Source organism: Balaenoptera musculus, chromosome 1, assembly GCF_009873245.2.
Source record: "Balaenoptera musculus isolate JJ_BM4_2016_0621 chromosome 1, mBalMus1.pri.v3, whole genome shotgun sequence".
Taxonomy (NCBI): domain Eukaryota; kingdom Metazoa; phylum Chordata; class Mammalia; order Artiodactyla; family Balaenopteridae; genus Balaenoptera; species Balaenoptera musculus.
The window spans coordinates 60,502,584-60,526,604 of record NC_045785.1 but is presented as its reverse complement, the minus strand read 5'-3'; the positions used below and the strand labels follow the sequence as shown (position 1 = coordinate 60,526,604).

Genomic DNA, 24,021 nt, shown 5'->3' with positions numbered 1-24,021 from the left:
TTCAGTTAGTCCTTGAGCCAATGGGAAAGAGGAAGACTGTTGTTTAATTGAAAGTGACAGACAAGCAAAGAATTTTTACACCCAGAAAAACTTAGAGAGCTCCAGAACATAGCTTTAGTCCCACAATGCATAATTCATTAGAAAGTCAATAATGACTGCTTGATAATAATTTCAGTGATTAGAATATTCTGGTAATGGTCTATCTAAGGGTAAAAAACCATAGATATTATAGAACTATAATAGCCTTTAGACATATTTTTATGGTTTATTTTTTCCTTCTGATGGGACAGTTTAAACTTTAATTATGCTTTGATTTGAACTCTTTGAGGGCAAGCACCACATCCTACTTACCATCTTTAATAACCGGCACAGTAGCTGGCACTTAAAAAGCAATGGCTACTATTCAAATACTAGGTGCTAGATAATATACTAAAACTTACCTTATACATATTGCCTCCTTTAATCCTTACAATAGCATTAAGGGATAATTATTATTAGTTATTATTATTTAATTTTACTGAGGAGGAAACTATGGCTTGGAGAGGTTAAGTAACTTTCCCCAGTAATTTGCACAACTGGTAAACTGGACGGACTGGGATTTGAACCAAGGCTGTCGGGCAATCAGAGTTCATGCTCTTAAACACAAAATTACATTGCAACCACCATTCCCCAAAATTGTCTCTCTTCCTACAATAGTTGAACTATGAAATGAAAATAAACCACAGAAAGGAACAAAAGGATCGGATTGTTAAGGAAGGATATATTAAATTTCTTTAGCAGCTCTTCAATTTGCCAAAGGGCCATTCCTACTTATTGAATTAGGTCTATTATCTATTTTAGATCCTACGTATGTGACTTAGAACTTTATACTTGAGCAATTAGGAGGATACTCTGTGTATTTAGTAATCTTTCCATGATTATGAAATGACACTCATGTTCACAGATGGCTTGGCAAAGCATAAAGTGGGCATTCTGTAAAATGATTCTGTTCACATCAGTAGCAGTTTTTTCACTCTTTATTGGGGCTACCGGGTGCAATAAATGAGGATGGGGAATGACAGCTATAGAAAGCAAAGAATTAACACTAAATTCTGTGTGAAGGTAAGCAAATATAAATGACACAAGACATCTAAAGGGACAATTATGGTGTGGAGGGACTGTAAAGAGGAAGTTATTTTGACTGGCACAGAGGCTTAAGAAAGGTATTAAGGATGCTCATGATGAAGTACAAAGGACTGATGAAAATGTAGAAAATATCAAGAGACTGGATTCATTCAGCTAGAGGGTTAGCTATGAGAACACTGACTCATACTGAAGGAGAATTTGAACATGATGGTTTCTATAAAGGCTGAGGTACACATTTTGAATGATAAAAAGAAATAGAGAAGATTTGACATTTGTTTCGAACTTTCAAGGGGAGGTTGGACAAAATAACGTGTATTTGAGAATGGTGATGGAATATGATGTTTTCAAGTTGACCCAAAACCATACTGTCAAGTTTTATGGGGAAAACTTCAATATCCATAGGACCCATGGAAATATTTATGTCAAAGCCACAGAAAAGAAATGTGATTTGATACCAAATGGCACTGTTCATACTCAATTCATCTCACAGCTCATCAGGCTTATTATGTGGAAATCTGAAGTGTTTGGGAGGTTTTGTATGGTATAAAATAAATGACTTTTTCACTACAACAAAGTTTTGGTTCACACTATTTTCTTAGAAAAGAGTGTTAGACTGAGAAGCATATTACTCAATTTGGTTATCAGTTTTACTACCCATCTTGGCTCTTGGACCACTTGTGGTGCTCCCAAAAATCAAACACAGCCTCAAAGGATGACAGTTTATGCCCCTGAGAATATTCAAATGGGTACAATTCATTCTCTACAATTAAGTTCAAAAGAGTTCTAAAGATGTTTGGGATCAGCGTCAACAAAACAGAATTACATACAAAGGATAATTAAGTAACTGATTTCAAGGAAACATCAGCGCTCGTTTAAATGAGTCAGTTTCAGTAATTTTGTAAAACAGCAACAAAACAGTCCTATCACTTTCTATCTGCACCATGTACTCTGCAGTGTTTCTCCTTCCTTTGTTTTTTTTAACATGCACTTTAGGTTTTAGAACTCGAGACAGTAGGATTTCTGCTTCCGGTATATGGAGTAGATATACTGTTCCCTATTCCCTCCATTAAGAACAACGAAAAACTCTGGACATTGTACATAAACAAATATAGGAAAACTCTGGGAAGTAGACTGAGGAAGCTAAGGACCAAGTAACAAAATGGTGGTAAATTTCTCAGGTTTTATTTTTGTGTCATATATCCCGGACTAGGAGTTGAAAAAGTGGGCATCCCCTAAAATGCCAACCGGTGCAGACAAGAAAAGCCCCAACAAAAGCCTACTCTCTCTAGCCAAAGAACCAGGAAAAAGGGGCATCCTAGCAAGACAGAAAACTTTTAGATTGCTCTACTACAGCCAAACAACATGGAAAGAACTGTGGTCCCATCCCAGCAATGCCAGCAAAGGCCAAGTGGGAAGCTGATACTTCTACCCTTATAAGGATTTAACAAGGCACAACACTCCTGCTGGGGTGGTGTCAGAGAAGGCCAAGTAAGGTGTCACTGCATTCATCCCCACTGGCCAGTAGTAAGCCACTCCTCACCCAATGGTGTCAATGGAGACCACACAAGGAGCATGAACTTACACTCCGACCTAGCAGTAATGAGGCACTCCTCTACCTTCCCATTAGGGTGGTTAGAGAAGGTCTTAGTAGAGAGTCAGGATTTTCTCCATCACCCAATTATAATGAGGCTACTCCCACTGAGGTATCAGTGGGGCCATCTGGGAGCTGGAACTTCAATCCCCACCTAGCAATAATGAGGAGACTTTGCCTCAAGTGTCACTGGATGCTAAATGGAAAAATTGGACTTATACCTCCACTTGGCCAAAATGAGGTGCTCCACCCTTCCCCAACTGGAGTGGTGTCAGAGAAGGCCAGCTGCAACAGATGGTTAAATACAATCCAGAGTTTTATAACATAATATGAAAATGTCTAGGTTTTAATCATACCAAGAACCAGGAAGATCTCAAATAATGAAAAAAGACAACCAATAGAGGCCAACATTGAGAAGACAGAAATTAGAATTACCTGACAAAGATTTTTAAGACAACAATTAAAAAAGTGCTTCAATGACCAATTACACACATGCTTGAAAAAAATTAAAAAATAGAAAACTTCTGAAGAAATATAATGTCTTAGCAAAGAAACAGAAGATGTAAAGAAGAAACAAATAGAAATTTTAGAGCTGGAAAATACAATAACTGAAAAGCTCTGTGAGTAGACTTAACATCAGAATGTAGGGAACAGAGGAAAGAAACAATAAACTGAAAGATAAGACAGTAGAAATTATCTAATCTGTAATGGAGAGAAAACACATTGAAAAAAAATGAACAGTCTCAGAGACTCTGTTCAAAAGTTCCAACAGTAATATTATCAAAAAAGAGGAGAAACAAAGTGGAGCTGAAAAATTAAAAGAAGAAATAATGGCTGAAAAATTCTGAAATTTGGCAAATCTTATAGATTTAAGAAGCAGAGAGAATCTCACACAGGGTAAACCCAAAGAAATCCATGCACAAACACATGATAATCAAACTTCTGAAAACTAAAGACAAAGGAAAAATCTTAAAAGCAGCTGGAGAAAAATGACGTCTTACCTATAGAGGAAAAACAATTTGAATGACAGTGGATATCTCATCAAAAACCATGGAGGACAGAAGGAAGTGACACAATGTTTTTCATGTGCTGAAGGAAAAGAACTGTCACCCGGACATCCTATACTTGTGAAAATATTCTTCAGTAATCAAAGGGAAATTGAAACATTCTCAGCTGAGGGAAAATGAAGAGAATCTGTCACCACTAGACTTATCTTAAAATAATAGCTAAAGGAATTTCTCTAAACCAAAAGAAAATGATAAAAGAAGAAAATTTGGAACATTAGGAAAGGAGAAAGAACATGGCAAGCAAATATATGGGTAAAAAAAAATAAGCTTTCTTTTTCCTCTTGAATTTTCAAAATTATGTTTGATGATTGAAGTAAAATTATGTTACCGTCTAAGGTGATTCTAAATGTATATAGAGGAAATATTTAAGACAATTATACACTGAGGAGGGTGAAGGGACATAAAAGAAGGTAAGGTTTCTATACTTCAGTTGAAATGCTAAGTGATGATGCTAGTAGACTCTAAGTTATGTATATATAATGCAATACCAGGAACAATAACTAAAAAAACTACACAAAAAGATATACTAAAAACACTGTAGATAAATCAAAATTAAATTCTAAAAAAAATTCAAACAACTCAGAAGAAGCAGGAAAAAGAAATTAGAGAAGCAAAGAAAGAGAACAAACAGAAAACAAAAACTTTAAGACTTAAACCTTAATGTGTCAAATTAAATTAAATGCATAGAGATTAAATACACAAATTAAAAGACATCTTGGCAGGCTGGATTAAAGAACATTACTCAACTATATGCAGACTATAAGAAGTCACTTCAACTAAAATGAGATAGGCAGGTAGATATTAAAATAATCAAAAATAAATATCATGCAAATATGAATTAAAGGAAATGAGAGGTGGCTACATTAATACCAGATAAAGTGGATTTCAGAGCAAAGAAAATGTACTAGGAATAGAGAGGAATTTTATAGGATGAAGAAGAGTCAATCCACCAAGAAGTCATAGTAATCCTAAATGTATACACAACAAACAACAGAGGTGCAAATGTGTAAAGCAAAATTGATAGAACTAAGAAAAAAATAGACAAATTCATTATTGTTATAGTTGGAGATTTCAACACCCTTCTCTCAACAACTGATAGAAGAACTAGACTGAGAATTAGCAAGAAAAAGAAGAATTCAACAATACCATCAACCCACCAGATCTAATTATCACTTACAGAACATTCTATCTGACAGCAGCAGTATACACATTCTCTTCAAGTTCCTACAGAATATTTACTAAGATAGATTATATCCTGATTTGGAAAACAAATCTCAACAAATTTAAAAGAACTGAAATCACACAGAATGTGTTATCCAACCACAATAAATCAAACTAGGAATGAATGATAGAAAGATAAAAGGAAAATATTCAAACACTTGGGATCTAAACAATGTAATTCTAAATAATTCATGGATCAGAGAGGAAGTCTCAAGGGAAATAAAACAATACATTGAACTGAATGTAAATGCAAATTTGCAAAATACAGCTAAAGTAGTGCATATACTAGAAAAGAAGACACCTCAAATCAATAATTAAGATACTACGTCAATAGCTTAGAAAAATAGGAGTCAAATAAACCAAAAGCAAGTGAAGGTAGGAAATAATAAAAAAGTTCAGAAATTGATGAAACTTAAAATGAATCACAGATAAAATGAATAAAACAAAGAGCTGGTTCTTTGAAAAGATCAATAAAATTGACATACTTCTAGCAAGACTGAACAAGAAAAAAAGGACACAAATTACCAAAATCAAGAATGAAGGGGATATCACTAAAGGCCCTGCAGACATCATAAGGATAATAAGGTATAATACTACAAATAACGCTACATAAGTAAATTTGACAACTCATATGAAATGGATCACTTCCTCAAAAAACACAAACTACTATAACTCACACAATATGAACTAGATAATTTGACTAGTCCTGAAACTATCAAGTTGGATATAATTTAAAAACTTCCAGGAAAAAAATCTCTGGACCCAGATGGTTATACTGGAGAATTCTATCAAACGTTTAAATAAGAGTCAACAGTAATTCTACACATACTTTTCCAGATAATAGATGAGGCGGAAAAGCTTCCCAATTTGTGAATAAAACCACATAAGGACAGTACAAAAAAAAAAAAAGAAAGAAAGAAAAAGAAAACTGACTAATATCCTTTAGAATACAGATGCTAAAGTCCTTAACAAAATATTGGCAAATAGAATTCAGCAATATATAAAAAGAAACATCATGGCTGAGTGGGGGTTACTTGAATAATACAAAGCTTTTTCAATATTTGAAAATCAACCAATGCAATGCCTTGTATTAATGGGCTACAGAAAAAAAATCATGTGATCATATCAAATGAAGCAGAATGATGTTGTCGTGAAGAGTGTATTTATGTCAAGCACCTTAGTACAATGCCTAATATGTATTGTAGATACTGCTTTATGATTATGACAACCAAATTGTTAAGCTTTATTTTTTTCTTCTTGTGTTGTTTGTATTCAGCTAGGGCAATTTTGATGCCAAAAATCTATGTTCTCCCATTTGGACATTAGAGGACAAACTTTTACAAATACATGAAAGGGAGCTCTGAAGCTTGAAGGAGAGTGGGTATAAGTTGCTGTTTCTCTTGCCCTAGGGACTTGGTGACAGTGCATTCTGCTGGCACAGTGCAGTACTGGGGTGGGGGGGATTCAAATTATTTGCTGATCTTAAATTTTTTAGAGCCAAATGCTGGTGATATACTCCAGTGCTTCAAATGACAGATAAAAAAGTGAGGCAATAGGGCCTTTCCCTTCAGTGCATATGCCTTAGGATGGCAGCTGGCTGATATGTGCAGGCAGTCATTTGTGGCTTAGTGTATCTCTAGAAGCACATTTTTCTGTGATTAAATGTCAACTTATAAAACATAGCTCTGGAATTGGAAATTATTAATCAAAATGAAAAAAAACAACAAAGGATCCATAATAGAAAAAATGGTGAAATTAGAGCTAAATCTACACATTCCACCTACAGTTTGCTGTGTGATGATGCTGACTTTTACATTCCTGAAATAAAATGAAAAGGAAGATGTTAGCACTAACAATAAAAGTTTGACAATCACTTATTTTGCCCTTAAGGTTTCTAGGAACCTAAAGGTAGTGGAGTAAGTCAGATAAAAATCAAGTGTCAAGAAATGGCACCTTATCATTTTGGCATCCTCTATTTGGCAGCAATCCTTGATCATCTGCCAGTTGTCATGTGGTTTAGGTCTTCAAATTACATACTCAATCACAGACATTTTCATTACAATGGATTAATTTCACATTTTATTTTTGCTTTTATATTTCTTCTGAAATGAAGATAGCATAAATGTTATTGAGTTAGCTCCATTTTCTGAAGTAGAATAGTCGTTTGTTTTAAGCAACACCTATGTTAAGAATTGATGAAGTAAGTAGTTTTAATCTGCCACTGTTTTCTATTGCTTTAATCTGTGGCAAGATTTTTTTTCCCCTCTCACTTAATAGCCATTTGATAGACACTCTTTGGGTTTGCACTTTTATTAAGGAAATAATTTAGAGTCAGTCTGGATAAGAACAATCTCCTGATTTTATGACAGTAATGTCCCACACTACTGGAGATAGCTATATTGTTGCACTGGTATTAAGAGATAAAGTAATGTGCTTTGTGAATTAAAGAATTAATGTTGTATTAAGTAAGAAAATCCAATACAAAAGCGACTGGGAAACTAAACAATACTTTATTCAGCTGTCATTCTTGCTGTAAGTTAGAGAAGAATTTTCCATTCACATTTCTGCAACTTCCTACCTGCACTATTTTTTAGAACAAATTTAATTACATAATAGGACTAGAGTAAGTTTTAAAAATACCTATGAATTAAATAATACTAAAATCACCTGATTAAGATATATCATCCTGGCTGTTCAGATTAACAAAAGGAATATTTGAAATGGATCATTAAATAGAGAAAATTATTTCATTGATTTTTTTCAAAAGCTTCTTCCTGATTTAGCCACTAAGTGTATGGAACTGCCTCTGAAGGATCCCATTTTCATGAAATTTTTGACTTCCTACTGGCCATGTACTCTTGCTTTGGCAATTAATTCTTGTTTAACAAGCAAGTCTTTACATATTTTCAGCCTTCTCTCTCTTATATAAATAATTTCCAATTATAGGGAGATATGAATCTAATTGGATGTATTCATTCTTATTTCTCTAGTATAGCAAAAGACATGGCTTCATGGGCACACTGGAAAAGGCAACACAATCACCAATCAATAAGCTTTTTTTAAAAGAGTACATTTAGTTCATCTGAATAACAGTTCTGATATTGGTAAACCCAAAAGAAGTGCAATATGAAATTCTCAAGACTAGATTTGAACCCTTAGCTTACAATTCCTGTAATTGTTCTTTGGATTGTTCTATATATTTTAACTTGTACAACCCCAAACAGTGCATTTTTATTCTGTTCTAGAACAATAACATATTTATTCCATAAAGACCATGCTGAGGCTAGTGTGGTAGAGACAGAGGCGTGTATTTGTTAGGGAGGGAAATTAGTGGATGTCTTAATATAGACACTAAATATAAGCATCAAAAATTTCAATGAGCCTTCGATACGTGTTTGATAGATGCCTAAAAATGTCATCAATAGTTGATCCTTAATCACAGAAGTCCCATAAGATATAATTTTCACCTACTTACTTTATTCCTAACCCTTCCTAACCTGGAGTGATATTTATGACAGTGGGTATGTTCACCTCTCAGGCCAACTGGTGTGATTGGAACTGTTGCTTAAAACTCCCTTTTCAACCTACGGGTGAAATTAAGGTGTGGATACTTACTATTCACACAAATATTCAGTTCCAGATTATTTCTGAATACCAAAACTCAAAGGAAAGTGGAATTGCATTATCATCGATCTAGAGAGTCAACGTTCTGCTAGGGTTAGAGGTTCTTTTTCATTTGGACACATTTGGTATTTTCCCACAGTTCTGCTTTCCTTTTTAAACTTACGTCCCTTGAAAAAAGTGGCTTTTGGTCAAGAGAAAAACTCAATATATTTGTGTAAGAAATGTCTCTCTGGGGGCAACAGATAGTGCTAAAAGTTTTTGTTTATTTGTTTTTGATAATTAAAAAATCTATAATTGTATGACTTCATCAATCTACCCTTTCACTGACTCACTTCTCATTTTGGGGGCAAAGCTCACTGATAGCAAATGCATTTGACTACTATTTCTTCTTGAAGTCCAGCAGCCTCAGTAGAAGTGATACCAACATGAGTGAGGGTGGTAGGAAGAGGATGGTTGAGGGAAGCAAGGAGAATCTCAACCTACCAACTGACTCAAAAAGATCTCTTTTCCTAATGTTTATAAAAATGTTTGGAGTTCAAAATGACTCTATATGCAGGATTCCAGTCTGTTTTTGAGTTTCAGTGATGACCCAGTCTACCAGAAGGAAAATTTACTGCAACCAGTGCAAAATGTGCTCCTATCGGAGGAGAAAAATGAGGCTTGGGAAAGAGAATCAGAAAAGAGGGAGCCAGGATTGTGCTTGGCATTACTCACAGTAATAGAGAATATTGGTTTTGTTTGCTTATGGACTGATGAAGTCAAGGCATTACTCCTGGGCATTCTTCCCTGTTAATAATGCATATTGCTTTAGGAGGGAAAAAAATACAAAGCCTCAGGTGAAACTTACACTACTTGACATATTTCTTTCTGTACAAAAGGAGAGTTTTAGCTACGGCATTGACATTCACTAAAGTTTCAGAAGCATTTTTTAAAAATTTCAATATTACTTTAAACTAGAACAGATATGCTTGACTTTTATGTTATTGATGGAAATAGGAAACATTTCTATTTCCCTGTCTCTTATCTCTCATATGTTAAGGTTTACCCAGTTGATTTTCATATCTGCTTCATCCACACCTTGACTTGCTCTCTTATAGCCTCAGGATTTGTTCTACTTGTTGCCATTCCTATGTTTTCTAATATTTAAATCTTCACCTATCTTTCTTGTCTATTCCAGACTTTCCTCTATTTCTGTGTGAGTTACATCCGCCTTCCACCCCTGCCCCACCTCCCGTCCCCTGCCTTTGACATAAGGGATTCCAACAGCAATAATGTCCGTTCTCAGTTAAATACAAAAGCCAATAATTGTAGTTACATTTATTTCAGTTCCACATATATAGAGTACTGATAGCAATATTTGTTTTTAAAGGCAGTAATTTTGGAGAAAATTACTTTTCAATGACTACAACTTAAAGATTATACATTTTAGATAAGATTTTTTATAGTATAATAAAATGATTTTATTTAAATTACTAAATGTATAGCTTGATTTTTCTTAAGTTGAGTTTCTTTTAAACATCTACTTATTTAAAAATGACGTAAATTTATTCTTATCCTGTGAAAAATTCTACAACAGACTGATTTTTGTTACCAAGTGAAAAATCAATCCCAGTAGTAGTTTGATTCAGTTGTTTTAAACACAAATGATGGTGTGGTTGTATAGTCAATAGCAAAACAGTTTAAGATTTTCAAAAGATATTTTAGACTTGATCTTTCTATATATGTATAAAAAGAAACAATGAAATGCATTATACTAAGAAACATGACAAATGGCAAAATTATAATAAGGAATGAATGTTAATACATTAAAAAAAAATTTAATATGTCATATGGTCTGAAAAAGCAAAAATTTCAATTTGGGGGCCTGTGAAAGAAAGAATTAAAAGAACATAAAAATGACCAAACCCCACATAATTTCTTTTAGTTTCTGCTAATGAGTTCCTGGCCATGCCTCAGAGATGACGAGCATCTGGAAATCCTGAAGCTCTTAATGGCTGAACTTGCAATGGCTGGCATTATAGATGTGAGAAAATCATGGGCAAGTTCAGCATAAGGGGCATGTCTGTGAGCCAAGACTAAATTAGCTACATTTTTATACCTTTTTCTTCAACTATGTACATCCTGATGTTGACCCTTGATACCCACCTTTATTATTCTAACTGCCAAGTCATTATGCACTTAACCTAGAATAACAGACACTGAGGAGGGAAGAGTCACTAATGCTGAAAGAGACCTTTGAATGTCTAGTCTTTACATATTAAAGAATTTTCAGATTTAATATCACTGGAATTTTAAAGTTTCTTGGTTACCCTTTCAAGAAGAGAAATGTTTTAAATTTCATTTGTTTTAATATGTCACTTCAGCCTTTTTGCTGCAATGATTTCCTGCTCCAGCATTTTAACATACCCTTACAGGTATTATCCTTCAATTTTAAATCTTCTCAGGGATATTCAACCTTTTTAAGACTCTCTATACTTTTAACAGAGTTTGTCATTTCAGATTTAGAGAAAAACAGCCTTGTCATCCTTATGGAGAATTCTACCAAATCAGAGTACAATGTCTGACTTTAAAATGAAAATGGTTTTCATTTATATTTTACATTATGACCTACGTACCATATTCAGTTACATTTAGGAGAGTGATCTAAAATATTTAGTCACCCATGTAATCTTGGCAAGTAACCTAACCTCAACTCCAAGTCTCTAACTGAGAAAGTCTAAATTCAGTTTCTTCTTTCATTAAAGTGGACAAAAATAAAAGTGTTTACCTCATATGATTGTTGTGAAGATAAGACAAACAAATACATGAAAGCATTTAGCACAATGCCTGACACAGGGTAGTATTTAATGCATGGTACCTCATAGTTCTTACCATGGTGACTGTGACTTAATCCAATAGACTGAAGCAGTAAAATCAATGATGTGATACGACTCTAAAATGCAAATACTCCTTCTGAGAGCACTTTTGTTAAAAGTTAAAGTTTTTAACAGCAGTTCTCAAAGTGCTCAAGTGGTACTGTCTGGAATTTGAGGGTGTGGGGCTGGATTTACCTTACTGTGACATGTTCTTCTAGCAGTGATTCCCAGACTTTTTGAATTAATGGACACCAGAATTTGAGATTTTGGAGACTGACATAGCAAGAGAGAATTTAAAAACTACCTCCTACTATTATGCCACTGAAAAAAAAGAGGCTAGGATTTAACACCCTCAACACTTTGCCATATATTAGCCACTCTCAGGTACATAGAACAATGATGGTAGATACAGGAGCAAAATTCTTTCTGATAGATGAACACATTTTGTTTATTTTATATATCTAAACCTCTGGATCCACAGCTTGGAGGGTACCCACATTTGTTCTCCTGTAATGCTTGGAGTACTGCTAGGCATAGCCATAGGTATTATCAATATTAGTTCAAAAGATACAATAACTAGAACAGAGAGCCACAAGTTCAATCATAGTCTTTCTGAAATGGATTTCCCACTGAATCTCCGCAGCATCACAGTACTTTCTGATCACAGTAGTATCACAGTATTAGTACTACACAGTAGTATTATCCTAGTAGTAGCATCATAGTAGTATCTCTTGGCATAGAGATAAGATTTAAAAAATCTTCTGCAGAGACTTTGAGAAGCAGACTCAAATGGGGTACTGACTAAGACTTCTTCACCACTTATTATCCTTGATTCCCCATTCCATTTGTAGTTTAATTTCTGATTTTTCATTCTCATCCTATCTAGCTTAATGACTACTTACTTCAGGACAATGGCAAAACCAACACTGACTTAAAAAAAAATTGATTGTAGAATAAAATATAAACTCAAAGAATAATAGTACAATGTTCACACCTATTTTGGTAAATCCAGCAGCCCAGGCTAATAATCCCATTACCATTTTCATTTCCTTAGGTTGATTCTCACTAGAATTTTAACTTGGTATCCTCAATTAATATATAATAAAAAACTAAAATTGAATATTTAAAGCATTCTTTATTCTCTTTACTCTGTGACGTAATAGGTAAACATATCCATTATTAGGTTCTAAAGTCTCAGATTTTAGGCAAAAGTGTTATAACGTAGGGTAGTCAGAAAATGCTTATGATAGTAGGAAGAAGCTATAAGTGAGTTTACACATGAAGGACATGGTAAAATTTTAAATACATATTACATTATTTTACATTTGACAAGACATATAAAAGGCTACTGAAATTTTCAGATAGGTTAAACAATTATTTTAGCCGTTAACAAGAATAACTAGCTCACAAATATTTAATCAATACAGAATTGCATGGGGTTCTCAAAGCAAGTAGAGAAGCAAGCAAATGATCATCATGATTTGTATTGATGATATGATTAAACATAATATTATGGACTTTGAAAATAGATTTTATGTAAAATGGATGTATGAATGGATAATGTAAACACCTGTTAATTCCATTTAGAGTAATAAATGAATAAGGCTTTTCCTTTTATGGGAAAATTATAGTATCCCTTTGCAACTAAGTACGTGATTATGGTTCTCTCCTCTCTTGGTCAGGTTATGTAAGGGTCCCTTGGCTCTGATAGGTACTTCTTCAATTTCCTACCATCACATTCACAATCTCCTCTTTTTTCATAAAGAAGCAGATTTCCCTACTTTCCTGAGATTTCCAACTTCCTCTTCACCAATCACTTCTCATCAGCCTTTAAATATAATCAGGTGTTTGCCATCTTAAATATTCCTTCTGTCTTCCTCATATCCCCTTCCAGATTCTACCGTAATTCTCTTTCCTTTTAAAAGGAAACTCTTTTCTTGAGTTTTTTTTAAAGTTTCTCTATTTCTTAATGTAGGTTCCTATGGATTCTGCCCCGTCAGTTAATTAAATTACTTTTGCCAAGACCACCAATAACCTTTTTGTCACTAAAACCAAGGAGCCTTTACTCATACTTACCTTGTTTGACTTTTTTTGCACCATGTGATACTGTTGACCCTTCCCTCCTTTAAACATTTTTTTCTACTTGATTTCTAAGGTGCCACTTTTCCTTGTTTTTCCTTCTACAGTTTTTTAGTGGTCATAGGAGTTGAAAGCGCATCTATTCTATTCCAACTGATTAGTCAAGGCCAATCATATAATTCCATTCATCTTGCTAGGGGTGAGAAGTCCTTAGCTATTTTGTATCAATGAGATGTAAAAAGAGGCTTGTGGGGGGATTTAGGGAAGAAAGGTTTTGCTTGTAAGAGACAGCTATGGGAAACTTGGTTCTCTCTCCTGATGGACTGGAAGGAGGAAGCTTGTTATCTTCAATTGCCATAGGTAGCCATCTGATAATTATGAAAGGAACCAATTTTAGGATAAAGCCAACAATATGAATGGAAGAGTGGAGAGGGAAAAAAACCTAAGTATTTAAAATTATCTAACTGAAGACTAATCTGAGCCTTACCCTAGATCTTTTCTACTTCTAATGTTAGCTAAATATTTTAGTGTTCAAGGCTGGAATTTTCTATAACTTGTGGTAGAAAGAAACTTATTGACAAAATCTTTGGTCATTCCTTCTCTGCTCGTTTCTAAGAACATGCCTTAAATGTTGGTGTTCTGTGGAGTTCTGTATAGTCTACCTGTCTCACTCACAACTCAATTATGACTTACGTTTTAATGATTGCTAAATTTGAGATTTCTCTCCTGAACTTCAGAAGAATATATATAAATATCCACTAAAAATTTCCACTCAGATTTCCTAAAGTTACCTCAAATCTACATCTTAAAATTTAAACTCCCCTCCCCTCCTCCACTTACACCTATTACTCTTTTGCTTTCCCATCTCAGTGAATGGCACATCATGGCTCATACAAATTAGAAACCTGGGGATTAGTCTTGGAACTCTTAGCTGTCTCTTATGCCCTATGTCCAGTCAATCACAAGATCACGTTGGCTGTACCTTTTAAGAATATATTGGATCTTTGCATTTTCTCTCTACCACCCATTGCTTCCATCTACTCTCCCTTGGATTACAAGAGAAGCTTTGTAACTCATTCCATGGCCTCTAGTTTTTCTGCTCCCCAATTCGTTCTCTGAAAATCTGTCAGAGTGCTCTTTAGATGAAAATTTAATGATGTCTCTCCCCTGTTTAAAACACTTCTTCCCATTTCTTTCAGGATAAAGCCCAGCATAATCTGGTTTATGCTTATCCTCCTAGCTTTATTTTATGCCACCCTTCTCTCTTAACTTTCTTTAATTTCTTTACTAAACTGGTGTCCTCTCCAGGTGCTCTCCTAGCCATCTTCACAGGGCTATATCTGCAATGCTGGATATTGCTCAATAGGCAGATTAATAACGTGTATAACACCTGCAAATCAGAATATTAACAATTATTTTGGGTAAAATAATTTGATATTTAATATATCTTTTTAAAAAAGCACTGAAGTATTTATCAAAGGAAAAATCACCACTTAAGTTACAAAGAAAGTATGGGATTATGTAGTGTATATGTTATGAAGCACAATTATAAAATGAACATTTATGAGCTTAAGAACTAGAGTGTAAGAATCACAATTCAGCTTAAGAAACAGAACAGTACTAAAACTAACATCAGCTTCCTCCCTGATTCTACCCCCAGCCTCCCTTTTAGAGATAACCATAATCCTAAATTTATGTTAACCATTCCCTTATAAAAAGTTTTTTATAAGTATTTTTAGTTTTGCTTGTTTTTGAGATTTATAAATATGGAACTCTTGATGTGTGCCATATTCTGAAACTTGTTTTTCACTAAAAGTATGCTTCTGAAGTTTATACACATTATCCTAATTATAGCTAACAAATGTTCATTGCTGTAAAATATTCCCTTGTGTGAATATTTTTTATCATGTTTCTTGTGATAGACATTTAGGCTTATCCAGTATTCTACCATTGTAAGTGTTGGTATCTTGAATGACATACACAAGAGTTCTTCTAGGATAATATCTTAGGAGGGCAATTATTGGAATGTTGGGTATATGCATATTCAGCTTTATAAGATAATTTGTTGCCAATGTGATTGTGCTTTATACTCCCACAAGAAGTATAGAGTTTACATTGCTCTTATACTTGCAAAGAACTTATATTTTCATACTTCTTAATTTTTGTTAGTCCAGTAGGTATAAAATAGCATTTTTTCTGTATTTCCCTGATTGATAAAAAGGTTCAGTTTTATTTTAAGGTTAATTTACTCTCTTGATGCCCTTGTATTTTACCATACTTTTGGTACTGTGTTATATGTCTTTTCATATTGATTTGTAGGAGTTATAAAAAATATATTCTGGAATATCAATCCCTTGTCTCTCATATATGTTGCAATTATCTTCTCGGTTATAGCTTTCTTTTTGCTCCCTTTATGGTGATTTAACATGAAGTATTACAATTACCTACTTATCTCTGAACCTACCTCACCAGACTAATAGGTTCTAGAGGTAAGACACCATACCATATCTTATTCATTTTTGTTCCCTAACATCTAGCAAGTACTCAACACATAGTAGTGCTGCTTAGCACATACACTTGCTCACTAAGTGTCTGATGAATGAATGACAGGATGAATGAGTTGCTATGACTTTAGAAATGGTGAATCAATCTTTTGTGGTCAAATTTCATTTGTGGTCAAATTACACCATGCTGCTGAATCCAACAGAGTCAGAAAGTATACATTACACAATTTCCTGTAGTTGCACTTCAAAGGTGGGTGTCAGACATGAATAAGAGGTGACAGATCTTCAGAGAGGTGGCAGGATGTTGTTTATAAAAATTCATTACTAGCTCTGAGCATTTGGCAATGTTCACTTTTCATTCTTTTCAATGCACTTACAGTTAACCAGACTCCCTATTGTGGGATAGTATTTAGACTAAATTTATCACAAAGTTAGAAATGATGTTAAGACGCAAGATATGGATTACATATTACAATGGATATGCAAGATTCATGGTTTGTGTCATTAATTTGAAATTGGTTACCTTTTTAGTAATGGTGTCCGGAGGTACATCCCGCCTCCCAAGAGGATAAGGATTCCACTGGCCACTAGGAGATACATCTTCTTGTCCATTGTCTAAAATGTTGCTTTGCTGGGACGGGGTCTATTGCAAAAATGGTATGGCATCCTTTAGTGATGTAATAGAAGTTTATCATAGTTTTCTGAAAAGAGTCCCTCATGATTATGGTAAAATTAATTTTGTTTAATCACAGAAAAACATATATCCTAAACTGGAGGTATTATTATACACTATTTACGTGGTAAGAATTGTAAATTAATAGCTTTTTGGAAGCAGTGAGAAATTCAATTAAAATAACCATCTTATAGTTATTTACTGAATTTTAAAGAGAAGTTTAAATTTACAGTACTGGAATAAAAATAATCAGGATAAAATTAACCAATTGTTAAAAACTACAACATTTAAAAGTTGCTTCACTTGTTTCTTTAGTGTGATCTTACCATTTAGAATATAAACTGAAACCATATAATACATAGTATGTAACTTCCAATATTCCAAACCATAACCTAAAACAAATTTTATGAGGCTGTATTGATTCTGGGAGAATGTGTCTTGCACTAATCCAAAATGGTATTAACACTAGCATAGTGCGAGATTCATAGCACTGTGACATTATCTACAGATCGCTTAGAGGAAAGATTAACACATCAAAAACTATTGTGCTGTTAGAATTTCAGTGTAAATAAATCATAATTGTTTTGATTCCAAATTTATTTATATAGATCATTTATGCATTAAAGTTTACACTCTTCATATATATTTTATTTTTGGCTGATTTACTGCTTATTATTTTTAACAAATAATAATACTCCTGTCTTTATTATTATTACTACTAGATATTTTGGGAGGCTTCTGTAGTCTGACCTGAGTAACAGAAAATAATCATACATCATCAGAAAGATGGCCTCCCGTGGAAGGATACAGTAATGGGGTATTTTTCCTGTCGAAGCCGATTAACTTTTTCCATAGGCTTTCTCCTCCTCTAACCTACGGGATATACAAGTACTGCTTGATTTCCTGGGGAATTCTTATGTGGTGAGATATTATACTCAATGTTTCCTATGCCATTTTCTCCACATGTTTTGGAGGATCCCTATGGATAAAGAAGTCCTGGTTAGAGAGTGTATGTGCAGCTCTTTGTGTGAAGAATGGTCTTCCAACCCTGGAATGAGGGAACTGGGCCACTCTCTTCATAACATGGCACAGATGGACTGCTTGCCAGGCTTCATCCAGTTATACGGAGTGCTCCTAATTGTTCTCCTTTAGAAAACAATTATATAACCACCCTATCTGCATTTTGACTACATGCATTTTTAAAAAGCATTGCTTGGAACTATTAAAAAATAATATTCATTACAAGATTAATTAAACAAAATTAGATGAAATTTTCCCGGGGTCTAGTGGATATAGTGAAAAGTAAGGAAATTCAATTTTCTTCTTTGACTTTGGCCATGTGAATTCCTTTTTCATGAGCATATCAGAAAGTATGAAAAAAGAGAAAAAAGGTACTGAATTGAGGCTCCTGGGTTAGTTAGGAATGAATTTTCATGTGTTTGTTTGAAAATCAAATAGAGGTAACATATTTAAAATATATATTACTTGAAAATAACCAGACAGCTATTCAATGACCAGCTGTCTGATTTCAAGCATTAATTTTTTAGTCTTTACCTTTTGGAGATTAATGTTTGCATATGCCCACATACGATTTTTCTAGCTATTAATATGACAAATACAACTGTTAAAATTAAGCAGTTAAAATATAATTATGCAGGGCAGGCACTACTGGACAGTTTTCTTTTTGAATTTTTAGTACTCATGTCTTTTCTGGTTTGGTTTCTTTGCCAATGAAGTGGGATAATAAATATATTCAACTAGCTGGGTCTGTGGAACACAGATTTTTGAGAAGTGGTCAGAATTCAACACATATAATCTTTTTTTCCTCCATATCATCTTCATCTTCATCTCTATTTCCTCCACTAAACTCCCTTCAGCTGCCCAGACATGACTCCTAGTCACAGAGAGCAACTGAGAATTGCACGATTCTTTTCAACGTAAAAGAAGGCTAAAACACTTAGTCAAAATCCTAATATCATGATGATGAGATTCTTCATTAATTTAGCAATTAATCTCTCTCTTTTTAAAATTAGAATTAACAACCGCACCAATTCCTTTATGTTACAGGGCCCAAAGAGAACATAAACATGCAGACACGTGAAAAAAATACTTTGACTAGACAGCAAAATTAAAGGAATTTCCTGAAAGCAATTTCCTTTATTAATTTCAAGAATGCTCTGGCCTCTTCGTTTTTCTGAAGTGAGACACCCTAAGGGTGACTTAAGTTTGCAAAAAATAGACCGTGAAAACAGTTTATTAATGTTTGGGAGGGAGGAACCCAAAAGAGAATTATGTAGAGGGTTCACATTCTTTCTCAAAAGGAGTGAGTATAGCTATTTACAAAAAAATGTACTTCTGATAAAGTGCTCCTGAACTTTACATAAATGCAGTTACTTAGTTGTTAAAATTCTATGAAAAGTTACAAGGAGCAACTGTCACTAATGAATTTTATTATTTCAAAGAAAATAAGCAAATTGAGGTTCAATTATCTTTAGTACCACATTCTAGTTATTTTCTATAGATACTTCAAAAGATTAAGAATTAGTCTTTTCCTCACCACATATGACCAATTTAATATAAAATACGTGGAAAATCCTCACAATATACCATATCTTCAGCTTCTAAATTCTGTAGTTCCTTAATATTTCAAAATAAGAGAAAAACTCGTCAATGTGATTTAGTGAAAAGTCAGAAATTATATTTTTAAAGAAATTCGGTAATGCTAGTAGAAGTTTTGCTGAACAGATGCTAATCCCAAAGACGACTGTGGACATTTGTAGATTTAACGTTTATGATTTTGACTACTGTGAGTGATCACAAGCATCTATTGGAAGGAAGAAGTAATTTCTAATTTTGCTGAGACATAAATGTGCATGAATATGTGTGTCTCTATATATCTGTGTATGCATGAGCATGTATATGAGTGTATGCATGCAGCTATGCATATGTGTGCCCATATGTGAGGATATGTGTATGTAGAGGATTCACATGTATGAATAAATGAGCTCAGCTGATCCAGTAGCTTTGCTCTTGACAAAGAGCAAATTGATGGGTGCACTGAAAGCTTCGGAAATTCACTTATGGCATTTAGTTGGAGGAATTATATGAGAGTGGTATTAGAATTTGGCACTGTGCAAAGGTCTTGGGATATATTCCTTAAGAACTCAAGGATCTATTTTGCTTAGTAATTGGCACATCGTTCACAGAGGGCATTACCACAGCTTCAAAAAAATGTGTGAAAACAACTTTCCCCAAAGTATTTTCAGTGAAATTATTGTTATATTATTCTTTTTCTGCATAGTTTTTGAAAAAAGTAGGTTATAAAGACAAATATACACCAAGTTTGGATCTTAATTATTATGCTTTCACAGGGTTCGATCTGAAGATGGTAATGTAATATCCAGATGATTTTAAAGCTAGTATTTCATTATAGTGGTGGGGAAGCATCTGTACGAGTACTAAGCTTATTTTGGTAATTTTAGTCACTGTCTATGAGAATTTATGTGGATTTACAGGCTGAAGGCTTTTTTCATAATTAGAAAGATAAGTGAATCCTTCTTGAGCAATAGGTAGCCAATAATAAATGCAGCAAAATCAGTAGAAACTATAGGCATAAGTTACCCCAAGGTGCTGCAGAAATATTGCTTTGCTTTCAGCAAACAAAACAAAACAAAACAAAACAAAACAAAACAAAACAAAACAAAACTGGAATTAAGTAAGTAACCCTTGGAACTAGGGTGAACGAATGCATATCAGATATTGTTACTATTTGATCCTGAGTCACTTGAATGGTCTATAAGAAAGGACATTAGAAATTTGAAAAGAATTTAGGTGCAAACATTGCTATCGAAACTCTAATTCAAAAGATGGTGGAATAAGTATCAACTAATAAAACAGATACTGAGGCCATCTTCTTCCAGGCAAAATTATATGAAAAGATCATTGAATACATATATTTCCATAATTTCAACTTCCCTTCCTCTGAAATTGTAATTTATATTAGTGTCTGTTTCAATACGCCAATAAGCAGTAGGTACTATGGTGTAATATTATGTTGGTAAAAGTTAAAAAAAAAAAAGAACAAGAAAAAAATTATCAATTTCTCCAGTGTAGAAGAGACCACACTATTTATATTGGCAGCTGGACACCTGCAGATGGGGAGTTAGAAAAGGCCAGGGATTTCTTTCCCAGCCTTGCATGTCTCTGGAGCAGGAGTATTATGGATGATTAAGTTGTGATTTTCTTAAGTTCAAAACCTTTGGTCTTTTCCTGCTACCAAACATATTTCTTGGTGATACTGAGTGCTCAGGAAATGCAAGTGGATCTTAAAGAGGGCAAGGTAACTACTAGCATTTATTAAGCTCAGCTAAATAAGAGAGCACTGTATCTGTAGCACATAGGGGATAATCATCCCCTATGGGTCATGATATATTTTAGATTAGTTATTATGTTCTACTTGTGTATTCTTTTCTCCGTCCCATAATATCTACTTTTCTGATTGTTGTGAAGATAATATAATCATGTATATGAAAGAGTTTTATCAACTATTATGAATTACAGCCTATGAAAATGTCCGATTTTATAAACATTTGAGAAGGCATCATCATATACAAGAAATAGCAGGGACTTGGGTGCTAAGCAGAGTCGGATTCAAATTCTACTACCATGCTAGGTGTAGGGGTTACAACAGTAAAACAGTGAAAATATAGTTGAGTTCTTTTATGTAACACATGAGTCTCAGTTTCTTCTTCTATACAATGGTGAGAAATAATTCCATTCAGGGTTTTTGTGAGGGTTGTGCAAAAAAAAAAAAAAAAAAATTAAAGTATCTCATGGTACTATGTACATAGTAGATTTCCAATAAATCCTAGTCTTTATTTTTCTCCTATCAAAATATTTATTTTTTTCTACCATTAATCTGGATAATAAAAATGACAGTTTGAACTGACATTTTACAATATTATATTTCTCTTTGATAACATAAAATTTCAAGACATTAGCTAAGCTCAATTACAACAGAACACATCCAAAGAAGCACATTGAACCATCAGTAACGTCATAGAAAGTTGTCTTAAATGCTTTTTGGAGAGGCAGTGAATAAATGATAAATGAATAAATGAATAAATGAATGAATGAGTAAGTAAATAGATAATACTAATAATTAATAATTTAATAGCTGACATATGTCTTAGATGTTCTGGTTATAAATACTATTAAATTTTTTATTAAATTAGAGTAAGCATCAAAAGATGAAAATATTAAAGGAAATTAAATTTATTAAACTAATTTTGTGGTTTTCTTTATTTGCATTCTGTTAATATCAAAACAGGTTCTATAAAATTACCATAGAAAATGTAATTTACTATCTATAATACAGAAAGACTATATTTAGCCTGTAGTCCATGAAAAATGTACAGTACTCGACCTGGAATATAATAAATATGAAAAAATAGAAATATTCAAAACACATAGCAAAATCTGGGAGAGTCTTTTCTTTTTATCCACGTAAATATTCGCTCTGTAAATACTTCAAGTTCAGAGTTCTTCAATCTTTATTCAAAAATAGTTATATCTTTTAAGTAGTTTATTACAAATTTGTTTAAAAGAAAATTGAGAAAAAATTATTAGATATGTTTTGGTAGCCTAAAAAAAGAAAAATCCAAACCGAAAAACAAATAATTTGCTCAGTCAGGACCTCAGGTAGTGCCCTTTTGTCAATTACCATAATGGAGGGATGGGGAGGTAGGAATCACAAAAAGGTGCCCTCTCTGGGTACATAACTTGCAAGAAGACAATCTCAGTGTAACAGAGAAAATACAAAAAGGTGCTCCTTTCTTTTAATTACAAGAGGTTAAGCCTTGCCAGCAGAGAGTGTGGGGAAAGGGTCTGGATTTCAGCCCCTGAATGTTCCCTGGGGAGGGCACCGCCTATACAAAAGTATTCTGCAACTCCATACCCAGTTCTTAACTGGTAATACGTGAAAACATTCATTTAGATTCCTTAGGACACTTCATTCATTCTTTCTAGGACACCCCAAAGTCATTTACCACAGTACCTAACTAGAGATAGCCAGTGTTATCATTCAGGAATTTTATGAATAAAAAGATAGCTCCAGGATTTTCACAGGAGAATGAACAGTTTTTGTCAATTAAATAGCTGATACTAATTTTTATTATCTTAAGTGGCAAGATGAAAGTGCTGTAATAGGTTTTTATGTATTTGTAAATCAAAGGAAAATAATTTTTGCCTCTCTCCTCTCCTGGTGAGAGGGGTTCCAGGAAACTGAGCCTCAATCATAGGACCGGCTATTAACGGTTCGTGGAGCCAAGAAGGGAGAATCTGAAAGGCTGCCCCTTAAGAGAGGTTGACCCTAAAGTTTGGCAGAAAAACCAAACAAGTTTTCAAATTAAGAAGCTCTGCAGAAGAGATGTACCTGAGCACAAAGGCAAAAGGGCAGAGACTTAGACTGGAATCCATGAAAGGAAGTAGAGCATGGAGTAGTCTTGAAAGTGATTAAACATCCAGTAACCACACCTGATAATGTTCCTGCACTAGCAGCAAGGTAGCAAAGTTGTCCAGACGCTTAAATGTCTACAGTTCACGGGGCTTAAACTCATCATTTGGGCCATAAAATCTTTAGGGGGCAATGGAGTAGTTGCCCTGACTGTTTATTTCCATCCCTTGCTTTCTTTCTTCTCCCTTTTATTTATTTATTTTTTGGTGTGTATAATAAAGTATTGATGACAATTCATTTTGAGATAGACTATTTCAATACTTGAATTACTCTTTTTTTGGGGGGCCTGGATGGCAGCTTATTTATTTATTTGTTTATATTGAAGTATACTTGATTTACAATATTGTGTTAGTTTCAGTTGTATGCAAAGTGATTCAGTTCTGTATATATGTGTGTGTATATATATACTGAAATATATATATATATATTTTTATATATATTCTTTTTCAGATTCTTTTCCATACTTGAATTATTCTTAGTTTGCAATTTAAGGTAGTTTCCAAAAAGAATTCCTTTAGGTCATCTCTGTGCCCAACTGAGTAAGGTTGCAATGTTTCCAAATATAACTCTGCAATATTTCTGTTACAGATCATCTTAGAGCTATAGTAATAGTTAATGAATCCATTCTATAGGGTACCCCCCAAAACATCAGAAAATTAATATAGCAACACAGAGGTACCTAATTTATATCTGGAGAATAATTTATACATTGAGAAACAGTGCTTCAAGTGTATTACCATTTTTCAGACACTGAATGTATCTATATTA

General features: G+C 33.7%; 1 protein-coding gene across 1 annotated transcript in view; it reads right to left on the bottom strand.

The window, feature by feature from the left end:
- LRRC7 (leucine rich repeat containing 7) overlaps window positions 1–24,021 on the bottom strand; it is a 505,876-nt gene that overhangs the window by 59,307 nt on the left and 422,548 nt on the right. The window contains exon 23 of the mRNA XM_036841498.1: window positions 16,590–16,709. Coding sequence (XP_036697393.1) covers window positions 16,590–16,709 — 120 coding nt within the window. The remainder of the gene's footprint in view (window positions 1–16,589; window positions 16,710–24,021) is intronic.